The 15891-nt window shown below is 38.2% G+C and overlaps 1 protein-coding gene across 3 annotated transcripts in view; it reads left to right on the forward strand.

Annotated features, from left to right (window-relative positions):
• Positions 1 to 15891, forward strand: part of PH4alphaEFB (prolyl 4-hydroxylase subunit alpha-1) — a 157228-nt gene that overhangs the window by 70644 nt on the left and 70693 nt on the right. For all 3 annotated transcript variants that reach the window (XM_089104754.1, XM_089104756.1, XM_089104755.1), the window contains exon 6: positions 12687 to 12853. In XM_089104754.1, coding sequence (XP_088960880.1) covers positions 12687 to 12853 — 167 coding nt within the window. The remainder of the gene's footprint in view (positions 1 to 12686; positions 12854 to 15891) is intronic.

A 15891-nucleotide genomic window follows, 5' to 3' on the forward strand; every position in this document is an offset into this window, starting at 1 on the left:
TGACAAAAAGAAATACTGTAACCTACATTTTTATGATTATTTTTGTAAGGTTGAAAGTGAGTTTGTTATACTTAACCCTTTGATGCCTAAAGGTTCCCTCAGGAACCACAAATTTCAGAATTTTTTATTATCAAAACTACACAAGCTATCCCCTCGGAGTTGCTATCATTGTGTCATAGTCAACGAGCTCTTTTCCTGGTATTTTTCTCAGTTTATGATCGTCCGCCTTTGGGTGAGATAATCGCAGTCGAAGTAAGTACTTTTTGCCTCCTTGGATTTTTCAGAAAGGTGGGTATGTATTTTTGTAATTGACAACGTAGTGATTTGTTCTAGAGTTTTTATTTCCCTGACCTGGCAGAGAGGAAGGTCTGAAAGTTCAAATGAAGTGTCATTTGCATCGATAGTGTAAAAATTAAGGGAAGGGAGGGGCCCTAAAAATCGTGGTTCCTAGAGGAACCATCCTTCAGAAATGGGAACTTTTCAGGCGACTGAAAGTATATAGAGTGTGATATGCTAAGATATCCCGTAACCACTGTTTTTACGCCACTATTATAATTTCTGATGGTTCGACCATGCTAAATAGGATCTGTACCTCTGAGGAACCATCCAATAGTATTGTCAATAGTAAAATACTAAACTTTCTGTAGCTAAATTACGAAATTTCCTGTAGATACAATTAGTAAGATTGACTAAGTTTTTCAACGAATATGTCTTTTCTAGGGTTGCAATGGACGAAGTTACATCAACTGCCCCAAAAACAGCGGAAGATGAGTGCTCTACAATTATGAAGAAACTACCTTCACGCCAAATTTCATTGGCACAAGCTGTGAATTTTGTTCTTTGTCCAGATGATACTTCTGACCTGGAAGACCTGCCAAGAGAAGTTGAAGACCCATCTGATCCGCAGTATGTTCCTCCTGACGAAGTTTTAGAAGAACTGCTCGAAGCTGAAATATAAACCGGCCGACTTGAGCCCAACGACTGTGACAGTCAGAAAAGTCTCAAGCTAATGGAGGTGAAGAAACCCGACCACAACAAGCCTCAAGTAATCCTACTTCCAAACCAATGAGATGACGAGACATTGCTTAGAGGAAAGTAGATTTTATCCCACCAGACATTCTGTGGAAAGATCAGCTTCAAGTCGACCAAGAAACGAGTGGCAAGACCCCATTGAAATATGTCAGGTTGTTTTCCGATATAGAAGTAGTAAGTCACATACGCGATCAGACGAATATATATGCAATTCAGAAAGATGGCAAGCAGTTAGGCGTTTCTTCGGCTGACATTGAGTGTTTCCTGGGAGTCTTTGCGTCTACAGGAATAGTGAAAATGCCCTCCTATCGCAGCTACTGGTCAAACGAAACTCGTTACTCCATGATAGCCGATGCTATGTCACGTGACAGATTTGAACTGATAAAGAAGTATTTGCATTTCAATGACAATGTATCACAAAAGCCTCAGGGAGACTCTGGTTACGACGAGATTCATAAAGTTTGTCCCTTGATAGAGAAGGTTCGAGCCAACTTCATGAAGAGACACCCGGAAGAACACCAGGTCATTGATGAGCAAATAGTTCTAACGAAGCAGCGAATATCGCTGAAGCAGTACAATCTGAAAAAACCACATAAGTGGAGATACAAGTTCATCTCCAGAGCGGGAATAAGTGGATTTGTGTATGATTTAGTAATGTACACCGGCAAGAGATCAGTTGATATAAGCGATTTGGGGGTTGGTGCTGACTTTGTCCTCCGACTTGCGAGGGGAATCCCAAACCACATGAACTATAAGCTCTTTTACAACAACTGGTTTTCGTCACTAGACCTGGCCCAGACCCTACATGACCAGGGTATACTTACACTGGCTACAGTTAGAGTAAACAGGTTAAAAGGTTGCGCTTTGGAACTAGATAGCAAAATGAAAGCACAAGGAAGAGGCTCGTATGACTGGCAGGTGGAAACGCAGTCAAATGTTGTAGTGGTGAAGTGGTTTGATAATAAGCGGGTTCTCTTGATATAAACCTATACAGCTGTGGATCCTGAAGATACCTGTGAGAGGTGGGATAGCAAGCGAGAAGAGTATATAGAAATGAAGAGACCACACTGCGTGAAGGAATACAATCGCTTTATGGGTAGTGTTGATCTTGCCGATATGCTGATAGAGCTGTACAGAATTGACTTCAAGTCTCGAAACAAGTGGTACATGCGAATTGTCTTTTTCTTGTTTGACCTTTCCATTGTAAATGGGTAGATCCTATATCGCAGGTGTCTTCCTACTGGACAAAAGCCCATGAACTTGCTGCAGTTGAAAACGGACGTTGCACGCGCCTTACTGTCTGGTGCATCCTCACCGACACCTAAGAGAGGTAGACCACTCAACGAAGCTCTATCCTAAAAGAAAGGAAAGCATAGTTGCCGCCCACCAGATTCAACGAGACTCGACGGCCAGGAGCCCTTTCCAGCTTGGACAGACAGCAAACAGAGGTGCCGAGGTTGTGTTCAAGCCCACTCCAAGGTGAAGTCTGTGAAGTACGAAGTGGCTTTGTGTTTCACGCCAAACAGAAACTGTTTCCTATCTTACCACACTAGCTAGGCGATGTGTCAATATGTACTGTTACTGCCGGATGTTGCCTCTGGGAACCATTCCGTAGTTTCTTCACTTTCATCAATAAAATTTTTTTCTTGACATTTTCGTCGTGGAATGACCTTAAATAAAGCACAGAAACAGGCGCGGAATTTTTTCCTCTTTTTTTTCAATATTCAGGCATCAAAGGGTTAAGAAAAAAAACGATTGTATTGCAAAAAAGGGTTCTGCCCGATCGGCCATCCAAACACAAACGTGTCCTATCCAGCACTTTGATTTTCTATAATGTAGAAATTTTCTAGTTCCTCGTCATACAAGAAAAATAACAGTAGAATAATGTTCACCTTTAAGCGATTTTAAAGAAAAAAGTGAATACACACACAGTGTAATATATGTATATATATTAAATGCCTTTTATTTTATTTCATAATGTGAGTGGATTCATCTGATGCTTCAAAATCGGTGCCATCTAGGCTCACATTTCCAGATCTTCTTGAATTTTACCATGCTCTGTCCTAAAACTTTCTTCGTCGGGATTTATTTGCTCCCCATACTTCTCTGTAACTACCACGAAGTGTAAAGTTTTGTGTTGCTTTGAAAAATGTAACACTTTTCTGACAAAAAAAATTCCAAATCCCTGCTCATCTGGAAGAATTTATGTAGGTTTGCCTACCTTTCTTCGTGAAAACGGCAGCACAAGTGTCCTTGACCTGTGCTAGGCGTTGGTGGGCTTGTGACCACAGGTGCATATACATTCAACATAATGGATGTATGACCCCCCCCCCGGGGGGGGGGGGTCGTGAAGAGTTTTCCTTGGAGCAATGAGGGGAGAAAATGCAAAAAAAACAGATTTTAAGCCAACTATTTATTTATTTTTCTGCCATTATGTCAGTAATGTCTCCTTCTCGAAATCTTGAGACTCTAGTGATTGTCAACAAGACCTCTTTTTTCATGTAATTCAGTCATTCCATTTTTAGCTTGTTTAAAAACTTTAATCCCCCCCTATCCGTAATAAATTCAAGCATTCTGGCCTGCAATGCAAATAACTTTCACCAATGTGGTGAAGCAGGGTTGTGTCAATAATCCTTTAGATGTCATGATTAGTCCATTTATATGAAGTTTAAGTTTGCATAGCGTCAGAGCTGTTTTACTTGGAAGAGGATAATGTAAATTTATAGATCCTTTTATATGTCGTGTATGATTGCATTTTCACTTTCTTAGGTGTTAATCAAATATTGCTTTTGCCATGTTTAATTTGTTTTATGGTTTTCACTTTTGTCCCTGATAATATACCCATATGCTAAATACGAGCATATCAGCTATTATACTATCGTAACATATGATAAAGCAGTCATTTTTTATTAATTAATTAAAAAAAACTTTCCGAAAAATAATTTTTTCAAAGAAAAGTAAAGGCCATTTTAAACTTAAGCTCTGGATATACAAATACCTGTTAAATTTAAAAATCAACACGACCAGAAATTACTATTAAAGAATAAATGAAACCCAAAAGGAACATATATGGAATAAACAATTATAGCAAAAAACATACAAAGGGTAATGATATAAATGAATAAATAAACCTTACATCGGGTAATACTTAAATTGAATATAAAAATTAAGCTTAAAACGAAAAAAAATAGTTTGCTATTAAAGTATAAATGAAACTTAAAACGAACAGAAATTAAATAAACAATCAATGCGAACAAATATACAATATATATTAATGTAAATGAATAAATAAATCTTAAACGAGTGAAACTTAAATTGAATATGCAAATCAAGTTTGAATCGAATAAAAATAACTACAAACAAGAGTTTGGATATCGTCTCACTGCAGAAGCCTAAAACCTACTGTGTCATTGGCGCTTTACTGAAAACAATTCTTTGAAATATTTTCACTTTTATAACTTTAAGAAATCAAAAATTAATTAAGATTTTTGGGAATAAATATCAGCATATGTATATTAAATTGACAATGCACATTTTTTTTTCAGTAAACTCTTTTGAATTTTTTTATTCAGTAAAGTACAAATTATATTCTGGCTTTTAGAAAGCATAGGGGTTTTGAACCCTACTCACATTAATTTATGCTTGTTTTGAGTTTGACTCTAATATTTATTTTAATTTTTGTTCGTTTTGGGTTTCATTTATTTATTGATACTGATTTCGGGTAGTTGTATGCTTGGTAGATTATATGATAGTCCGGACGCCAGGTGTTGAAAATGTGAACCATACCACGACGGAATGGGGCTGTTGCGAGAATTAGCCTACCCGCCACCCCCTAAATTGACCATGCGGATTCAAAAATACGAATGGCACTTGCTTGCGAGTGGTGGAACACTCCGAAACTTGACATTTTATTATATTTTAGTGTTTCATGCAAGAAAATGCATGTTCCACAAAGTTTGAGGTGCAGTTTTCCGCTCAAATAGAAATGCCTAGAAGCCATAGAATGTTTTCATAACGAACTAACACAATTAGTTAAAAAAAATGGCAAAACTATATGAGTCTTGAACAGTCTTGGAAAGTATAAACAAAATCAAATTGAATATTAGATATATAATGAAATTAATTGTTGAAAGATCCATGAGTTAAAGATTTTTTTTTCACTGTAATTTAATTTTCATTTTCAATGCTGTAAGAACTGGAAGATAATAAATTTGTAATGTACGAGTAATTCATTTTCAGTGAAGCACCAATGACGCAGAAGGCTTTAGGTTTTTACAGTTAAAGAAGGGGGCAGTATCCAAATTTTGCGTGTAGTGAAACTATTTGTCTTGACAAATCTTGAAAAGAACTAATAAATTAAACTGAATATTTGATGCATAATGATATTAATTGCTAAAAGCTCATCAGTTCAAAATTTTACTGTAATTTTAATATTTATTTTCAATATTAAGTACAAAAGAACATATTTGTAATATAATTCGTTTTCAGTAAAGCGCCAATGGCGCAGTAGGTTTTAGGCTTCTGCAGTGAGACGATACCCAAACTCTTGTTTGTAGTTATTTTTATTCGATTCAAACTTGATTTGTATATTCAATTTAAGTTTCACTCATTTTAAGATTTATTTATTCATTTACATTAATATATATCGTATATTTGTTCGCATTGATTGTTCATTTAATTTCTGTTCGTTTCAAGTTTCATTTATACTTTAATAGCAAAATATTTGTTTTCGTTTTGAGCTTGATTTTCATATTCAATCTAAGCATTACTCGCTTTAAGATCTATTTATTCATTTATATTATTACTTGTTGTATTTATTTTGCTATGATTGTTTATTTAATTTCTGTTCGTTTTGGGTTTCATTTATTCTTTAATAGTAATTTCTGGTCGTTTTGAGTTTGAAATTTAACAGGTATTTGTATCTCCTGAGCTTAAGTTTAAAATGGCCTTTGCTTTTCTTTGAAAAACTTATTTTTCGGAAAGTTTTTTTAAAAATTAATTTTTGTTCGTTTTTGATTGCAAAAAGTTTCAAGTTTTTATGGCATGAGGGGGTGTACTTACTGTCCGATTATTATAGATTTTAAAAAACGGATCTATAACTTTCAGTTGAAATCGAGTGAGGAAATTTTTAGCTTCTATACGATAAACTCTTTGATAAAAAACTTATATATGAACAATAGACAGCTTGCATAAATTGTGGAAAGCAATTGACAACAATTAATTTATTGAAAAAATAGCTCCAATAACGGGGTTTATACCATTTCACTTGCTGACACAAAGGGATCACGGCTGTTTGGAATTAACCTAAATATGATCTTGTGTACCACAGAAATGTTCCACCTATGATATAACATATATAAAAGCCATGTATGTGATCAGATATTTTGTATTTCCACTTTATTCTTCCCATAAAAAACAACATACAAGGGAAGAATAGTCCACTTTAATGTGTTATGCCTCATGACATTACTTAAAATATCTACCCCCAGGTCCTGGGGGGCTGTGTTGAGACCGGAGTTTTTTTTTATCAGAACTTTGAACTATTTTGACAAAATTTCTATCTCAAAATTTTTATCTGATGCATTTAGGGCGTGGAGGAGAGAGAGGGGCTAGTTGCCCTTCAATCTCTTTTGACTCTTAAAAAGTGAACAAGAATTTTCAATTTTCAATCAAATGAGCCCTCTCTAAAGTTTATACGAGCATCCCTTCCATAAGAAATAATATGAAGGATTCGGAGAATCCTTAAATTGCAACCTTGGCCCTGAGGGCTTTGGGGGAGTTGTAATCCTCAAAGACATAATTTCCACAACTTAAAACTGCGTTGAACAAAATGGATGTCTTAAAATATTCATTGGATGTGTTTGGGGGCAACATGGCCGTGAGAGAGGGGTTATATGCCTTCAAATTACATTTTACTATTAAAAAGGGCACTAGCCCTTTGAATTTACATTCAAATGAGCCTGTTTTGAAGTTTCTACGACACCGCCTTCTATAAAAAACCTTATATGCCCCCAGGGCATAACTTAATACCCTTGCCCTGAGGTTTGTGGGGGTCCTCCGCAAAAACATATTTTCTATCGGGAAATCAACTACGCTGAACAAAATGGCTATCTCAAAATTTTGATTGGATGTGTTTGGGGGAATGATGGGCGTGGGGGGGGATAGTTGCCCTCCAATCACTTTCGACTATTAAAAAGGGCACTAGCCCTTTGAATTTCCAATTGAATTTGCCTGTTTTGAATTTTCTAAGACAACGCCTTATATAAAATATATAAACCTTATATTCCCCAAGGTCATAACTTAAAACTCTTGCCCTGAGGGCTATAGGGGAGCGTCCTCCTCATAAACATATTTTCTATCTGGAAATCAGCTACGCTGAACAAAATGGCTTTCTTAAAAGTTTGATTGGATGTGTTTGGGGAAATGATAGGCATTAGGGGGGGGGGGGCTGGTTGCCCTTCAATCACTTTCGAATATTAAAAAGGGTACTAGCCCTTTAATTTCCAATTGAATCAGCCTGTTTTGAAGTTTCTACGACAACGCCTTCTATAAAAACCTTATATGCCGCCAGGGCATAACTTAAAACCCTTGCCCTGAGGGCTGTGGGGGAGTGTCCTCCTCAAAAATGTATTTTCAATCTGGAAATCAGCTACGCTGAACAAAAATGGCTGTCTCAAAATTTTTATTGGATGTGTTTGGGGGAATGGGCGTAGGGGGGGGGGGCTAGTGGCCCTCCAATGACTTTTGACTATTAAACAGGGCTTTATCCCTTTGAATTTCCAATGGACTGAGCCTGTTTTGAAGTTTTTACGACAACGCCTTCAATAAAATCCTTATATGCCCCCAGGGCATAACTTAAACCCCCTTCCCTGAGGGTAGTGGGGGAGTGTCCTCCTCAAAATTATAATTTATAGCTGGAAATAAACACCCCTTACCAAAATACTAATCTCCATATATTGATTGGATGGGTTTGTTGAAATGATGCGCCGGGGGGGGGGGCGAGTTGCCCTCTAATAACTTTTGAATGTTAAAAAGGGAACTAGCCCTTTGAATTTCCAATCGAATGAGCCTTTTTTTTAAGTTTTTACGACAACGCCTTCTATAAAAACCTTATATGCCCCCAGGGCATATCTTAAAACCCTGGCCCTGAAGGTTCTGGGGGAGTGTCCTCCTCAAAAACATATTTTCTATATGGAAATCAACTACGCTGAACAAAATGGCTATCTCAAAATTTTGATTTGTTGTGTTTGGGGGAAGGATGGGCGTGGGGAGGGGGGCTAGTTGCACTCCAATCACTTTCAACTATTAAAAAAAGCATTAGCCCTTTAATTTCCAATCGAATGAGCCTTTTTTGAAGTTTCTATGACAACGCCTTCTATAAAACCTTATATGCCCCCAGGGCATAACTTAAAACCCTTGCCCTGAGGGTTTTGGGGGATTGTCCTCCTCAAAATATGTTTTCTATCAGAAAATCAACTACGCTGAACAAAATGGTTACGCTGATCAACTATGCAAAATCAACTACGCTGAACAAAATCTCAAAATTTTGATTGGATGAGTTTGGGGGAATGATGGGCGTGGGGGGGGGGCTAGTTGCCCTCCAATCACTTTCGACTATTAAAAAGGGCACTATCCCTTTGAATTTCCAATCGAATTAGCCTTTTTCGTAGTTTCTACGACACTGCCTTCTATAAAAACCTTATATGCCCCCAGGGCATAACTTAAAACCCTTGCCCTGAAGGTTCTGGGGGAGTCTCCTCCTCAAAAAATATTTTCTATCTGGAAATCAACTACACTGAACAAAATGGCTATCTCAAAATTTTGATTTGATGTGTTTGGGGAAATGATGGGCGTGGGGGGGGGGGATTAGTTGCACTCCAATCACTTTCGACCATTAAAAAGGGCACTAGTCCTTTAATTTTCAATCGAATGAGCCGTTTTTGAGATTTGTAAGACAACACCTTCTATAAAAACCTTAACTGCCCACAGGGCCTAACTTAAAACCCTTGCCCTGAGGGTTTTGGGGGAGTGTCCTTCTCAAAACATTTTCTATTAGGAAATCATCTACGCTGTACAAAATGGCTATCTGAAACTTTTGATAGGATGTGTTTGGGGAAATGATGGGCGTGGGGGGGGGGGGAAGGTGGCTCGTTATACTCCAATCACTTTCTACTATTAAAAAGGGCACTAGCCCTTTAATTTCCAATCGAATGAGCATGTTTGGAATTTTCTACGACAACGCCTTCTATAAAAACCTTATATACCCCCAGGGCACAACTTAAACCCCGTGCCCTGAGGGTATTGGTGAAGTGTCCTCCTCAAAAATATATTTTCTGTCTGGAAATCAACTACGCTGAACAAAATGGCTATCAGACAATTTTGATTGGATGTGTTTGGGGGAATGATGGGCATGGGGGGGGGGCTAGTTACACTCCAATCACTCTCGACTATTAAAAAGGGCACTAGCTCTTTAATTTCCAATCGAATGAGCTTGTTGAAGTTTCTACGACAACGCCTTCTATAAAAACCTTATATGCCCCCAGGGCATAACTTAACACCCTTGCCCCGAGGGTTGTGGGGGAGTATCCTCCTCAAAAACATATTTTCTATATGGAAATCAACTACGCTGAACAAAATGGCTATCTCAAAATTTTTATTGGATGTGTTTGGGGGAATAATGGGCACGGGGGGGGGCTAGTTGCCCTCCAATCATTTTCGACTATTAAAAAGGGCCCTAGAACTCTCGATTTCCAATCGAATGAGCCCCCTTTGAAGCTTCTACAACGACCCCTTCCATATGAAGTGCCTCTGGAAAAAAAATAATAAAACATTGGAGTCGTATGGCCTTTACTACAGGCAACACTACAGCGTTGCCTCTGATGGGGCGAGGGAAAAGGATTTCCTGGTATAATTTAAAAGAACGGCCAGAAATTAAATGAAAAAACAAGTATTTTCAGTCAAAACAAGGAGCAATATTAAAACTTAAAAAGAAAAGATATTACTCCGTATATGCGGGAGGTCTTTCTCAACCTTTGCTCTTTACGCCAAAGTCTCGAAGTTCTTTGAGAATACTTTTCATTCAAAATTCAGCGGCCCTTGTGTTTGAGTACTCTTTCTTAAAGAATTGTGACAAAAAGTCAAACTTTAGCGTAAAGAGCGAGGGATGAGCAGGGGTGTCGTTTGGGAGGGGCAAGGGGGGGGGGCAGTTGTCCCCCAGTAATGTGGAAAACAAATTATTATATAGCCCATGTTCCTTGAATATCCGAAATTAGACCCCTCTTGCCCCCCCCCCCCAACGAAAATATCGTAGATTCGCCCCTGGGGAAGAGGAAGGGGTAGCCCCTCATATACGGAATATTTTTTGTTTGTTTTAAGTTCTAATGTTGCTCCTCCTTTCAGTTGAAAAAACTTTTTTTTTTTCCGTGGAAAGTTTTCCCAGTGGAATTCCCCTCCTCTCAAAAGAAAATCTTCGTATGTTTCCCAATAGCAAATACTATATGTAAACAATGGGCAAATTGCGTGACTTACAGTCCTTTCCCCAAAGACTTTGGGGGCCATGCCCCTCTCAAAGGCATAGTTATTGGATCTTTCAGCTATGCTGAATCAACTGGCTATCTCAAAATTTTGGTTGGATGCCATTGGGGAAAAGGGGGCGTGGGAGGGGGGATAGTAGCCTCCAATCATTTTGATCACTTTAAAAGAGCACTGAAACTTTTGATTTTCGTTTGAATGAGCCATCTCCCGATCTTCTTGAACCATTGGTTTGATGCAATCATCCCTGAAAAAAAAACCCAAAAAAAACATGCATCTGTGATCTTTCTTCTGAAAAAAAATCCATATTTTGTTGATAGGACCTTGATACCTCTACAGCTGGGTTCTCTTATATGCTGAATCTCATGGTATGATTTGCAGTAATATCTCTTGATTTTTACGGATGTTTCCCCCTTTTTTCAGAAATCAGGCGAGTTTTCTCAGGCTCGTAGCTTTTCATAGGTAACATTAAACTTAATGAACTTTATATATTTGGAATTAGCATAAATAAATTATTTTGATGTATCTACTGTTTTCAAATCGTAATCGATTGCTTTTGGGCGGAGTCGCTCCATGTTACCACGAACTGTTTGAAAAATGCAAAGCCAATGACCAGTCTTTATATTCGATGTACTACTATTTGATATAATCAAACAGTTCGTGGTAACGAACTGTAAGTAAGGAGCGACCCGGCTCAATGGTAAGCGAAACTGTAGAAAACGGAATTTTGATACCAATAGATACATCAAAAGAATCAGATTTTAATGCTGATTTCAAATATATAAGTTTCATCAAGTTTAGTCCTACCTATCAAAAGTTACGCGCCTGAGAAAATTTGACTGATTTTCGAAGAAAGGGGGAAAGAGCCCCTAAAAGGTATAGAACCTTAATGAAAATTACACCATCATATTCAGCGTATCAGAGAACCCTACTGCGGAGGTTTCAAGCTCCTATCTACAAAAATATAGAATTTCGTATTTTTTGCTAGAAGATATATCTCGGATGCGTGTTTTTTTTTTTTTTTTTTTTTTTTTTTTTTTTTTTAGGGGTGATCGTATCGACCCAGTGGTCCTAGAATATCGTGGGGGGGGGGCTTATTCGAACAGAAATTAAAAGTTCTAGTGCCCTTTTTAAGTGACCCAAAAAAAATGAAGGGCAACTAGGCCCCCTCCCACGCTAATTTTTTTTCCCAAAGTCACCCGATCAAATTTTGAGATAGCCATTTTGTTCAGCATGGTCGAAAATATGATAAATATGTCCTGTAGGATGACTTAATCTCCCGAAGTCCCTGGGGGGAGGGCTGAAAGTTATGAACTTTACCCAATGTTAACATATAGTATTGGTTATTGGGAAGTATACAGACGTTTTCAGGGGGGATTTTTCCCGGTAGTAGGGGGGTGGGTGGGTCGGGGGTTATGTTATTGGGGGGTTCTAAATAATGGTTAAATTTCTTACTAAAAGGAATCGGCAGTTAACAAGAAATATGAGAATACTTTCTTCATGAGGTTTGTGTCTTTGTATCCTTGAAAATCTGCAACACCATTAAAGAGCTGTCCTCGCAAAGATTTGCCAGATTTAAATATTTTATATTAGAAGATATTACCTTCCACATCCCTATCGATTTTTACCCGAATGTCCTAGCCATGCGAGGGTCTATGGAGTCAATATTGCCTCCATTTGAATAGCATAGAAGGACTGTACTGTTTGATTATATTGTGACTACGTGCAAATTTTTTGTTGGTTAAGCCTCCCATTTTAGTAGCGGGAATTGGGGGGGGGGGGTATTTGTCCTCTAATATTTTTTGCCTCTTCTATATATTTGAAAGATATTCTGTATTGGCATTTTCGTTGAAAAATTGAAAAAAAACAGGTGCAAAATTGCCCCCCCCCCGATTTTGAAAAATGTGTTTTGCCACCCCCTCCCCTGTGTTTCCGTTAATTGAAACCATATTTGTTGTTCTGGCTAAACCCCTAGTCAGAGGTGTCACAATCCTAAACAGGGGGGGGGGGGCAGGGAAAGGGCAGTCAATATTTCTTATCTTCTAGTGGAAGTGCATTTTTCAACTTGCCATTCAATTTTAAAACTTGAACAATAAAACTTCTACCACAAAATATTGTTGCAGGCAACATACACCAAGCCCTTCTCTACACTAATGAGTTATTGCGTCTTGTGCCATATCATCAGAGAGCTCTTGGGAACAAAAAATTCTATGAAGATACCCTTAAAAAGCAAGGAGCATACCCACCGAGAGGAGATCCTGGAGTAGAGGGCTTAGTCCCTGCTGATGAGGTAAGCTTTCTGCAAGTTTTTTTTTTCATTCAAAATTTATGTGAAACCGCCCAGTAAGATCATGCATAAGAAAGGAGTGAACTTTTAAAATAGGAACGGAAACTCTAATAAGGGTGATATTGCTGCTCCTCCAACCTCCCGTAGTCTACAATTAGTAGAATTGTCCATCTGTCAAATAAGTGTGTTATGTTTGAAAGTTTTCAATGTGTTTATGATGTCTTTTCTTTTTTCTATGTTTGAATAAGGTAATTGGATTTAGATACATTTCCAAATGGCTAGTTAAGTTGACTTCTAAAAAATCAACTATTCTAAGGCCAACTTATAGGGGAATTTAATCTTTGTCATATATATATATATATATATATATATATATATATATATATATATATATATATATATATATATATATATATATATATATATATATATATATATATATATATATATATATATATATATATATATATATATGATATAGTGTCCCCCCCCCGAAATGTCCGAGGAAATTGCTTTTTTCAACACTTTGACCTCTTTATGAAACTCGCATATTCAAAGCTTACCAAATCACTAGGTCACTTTAATTACCGGCTTAGCTTCAACTATTTGCCGTTGAGTGAACAATAGAGTCAATTATTAGGATTAGGCAGCATATCTTCTTCTTCAGCTCAGCCTTCTCTTAGCTGGTGCAATCCACTCCAAGGTCAGTTTCCATCTAACACTGAAACAATGAGAAAGCGACAAGCGGATAACCATTTAATTTGATTCTTTAAAGGGAAAAGGCCCGCAATAGAAAGCTTCGATATCCGGCAGCCAGAGCCAGAATGCGAATCTCGGAACCGGTGCGTTAGGGTAAAAGACCAGTATCCGATTGAGCAAAATTATGTAAAACTAAAATTCTCACATCTTGTTACCAAAGAGGAATTGAGAAGAATTGTATATATCAATGAATAGCTAAGAATCTTATTATAAGAAGTTATGCATCAATATAGTTATTACTAAAATTATTCTAGATTAAACGCTTGAAATTATTAGTTTATTGACTTACCTCTCAGAACCTCTTTTCGGAAATACCAATTATCCTATTTTGATGTATATATCCTGCGTGACGATTCGTCAACGCAGGAGACTTCCCAAGGCAGCAACCATCTTCATATCACACAAAACTACATTGGACAAGCTGTCAACAGGGCCTGTGATTTAGACTTTACTGCGAAGTTGCAACTACTTGAATCTCCGTGGCTGCCAGACGAGAGCTACTTATTTCCAGCATGAGGCAAACGTAATTTAAGGTTTCAGAGAAGCTGGATATCTCGTTTTCCGTGGCTTGTGTACTCGGATAAATTTAAGGTTGCTTTCTGCAAATACTGTGTAATCTTTGTAGCTGAATGCTCCGGTAAAGGAAATCACCAAAGGCTTGGAGCACTGGTCCTAAAACCATTTACAGCGTGGAAAGACGCGATTGGAGTTTTCGCTTGTCACAGTTAATTGAATTTCCATATAGGAAATGCTGTACTTGCGGAGGGCTCTGTAGCCGTACAGAAAGGCAAGCAAGACAATATTCTCTTCAAGTTAGATGATGCTCGAAAAGAAAATCGCATGAGACTCAAACCGGTTGTAGAAACAATTGTTTTTTTGTGGTCGACAGCAGCTAGCCCTTCGTGATACGAATGATCACGGTTCTCAGCGTCCCGAAGAAAAAGAACCAGCTTTAAACGATGGAAATTTTCGTGTTCTTTTGAGAATGAGAATGCGATATGGTGATAATGACGAGCTGAAAAAGCATATTGAAAAAAGTGTGGGAAATGGGATGTACCTGTCCCCAGTTGTGCAAAATCAGCTTATTGGTGTTTGTGGAAAGATGATTGAAGCTGATATAGTTAAAAGGGTAAACGAATGTGTGTGCTATTTGGTTTTAGCGGATGAAACATCTGACATAAGGAACACAGACCAGCTGTCCATTTGTGTTCGGTATGTTTCAAACAGAGCTTTTTGTGAAGACTTTCTTGGGTTTGTCTTCGTATCAGATTTAACCGGACAATGTCTGGCCACCACAATATTAGAAATTTTGAAAAACCATGGTTTGGATTTGAGCAAGCTTGTAGGACAGGAATATGACGGAGCAGCTGGGTCTGAGAGGCACTCAAGCTTGGATTAGACAGAAGTATCCATGAGTAATTTATGTCCACTGTGGAGCACCTACACTCAACCTGGTGATCGCTTTAGCTTGCTCCATTCCAGTCATTGAAAACGTGTTTTGGGACAATATCTCTGATCTGCAACTTTTTTTGACTCATCCCCCTCCCGTACCCAGGTTCTCAAAGACAGAATTCGACAATGCATGCCAGAATCTAGAAAAACTACTCTCATTACCCTTTGTGAAACACGGTGGGTGGAGGGGCACTATGCCGTTAACCGCCCTGTGGAGCTCTATAAGCCAATTTTTGAAGCACTGGAAGAGCTTCAAGAAGGAAACGCGAATGCTGAGACTTCCGCAAAGGCCCATCAGTTAGCAAGCTCAATGGAGCAAGGACAGTTACTGACCAGTTTATTCGTAGCAAAAGAACTCTTTGGTCTTACGTTTCCGCTCTGTAAAGTTCTTCAAGCTGTTTACTGTGACTTGGCGCTTGCATGCGACCACGTTGAAACTGTGATCCAGACAGTTGTGGGCCTACGCGAAGACGCAGATTCTTCGTTCGACTCGTTGTATTCAAAAATTGAAGATTTTGCCAGAGATCTGAAGATAGAATTGATGTTTCCAAGAGTTGGTCGTCTTCGAAACGACCACTATGAAATCGGTTCGCTGAAAGAAGCGTACAGAGCTTCCATATACGTTCCATTCATGGACTACTTCATGTCAGAACTGAAGGAGAAATTTACGGTGCACCGTACAATTTTGACAACTTTAAGTGGCTTCATACCTGCGAACTTAGACAAAAGAAACTTGCCTGACGCAGAAATCAGTGAGAATACTGATATTTATTCCAACCTTTTACCAGAGCCAGATGCCCTAAGCCACGAACTTAAATTGTGGAAAACGA

Source organism: Artemia sp. Qi Xiang Cuo, chromosome 19, assembly GCF_049724085.1.
Source record: "Artemia sp. Qi Xiang Cuo chromosome 19, ASM4972408v1, whole genome shotgun sequence".
Taxonomy (NCBI): Eukaryota; Metazoa; Arthropoda; class Branchiopoda; order Anostraca; family Artemiidae; genus Artemia; species Artemia sp. Qi Xiang Cuo.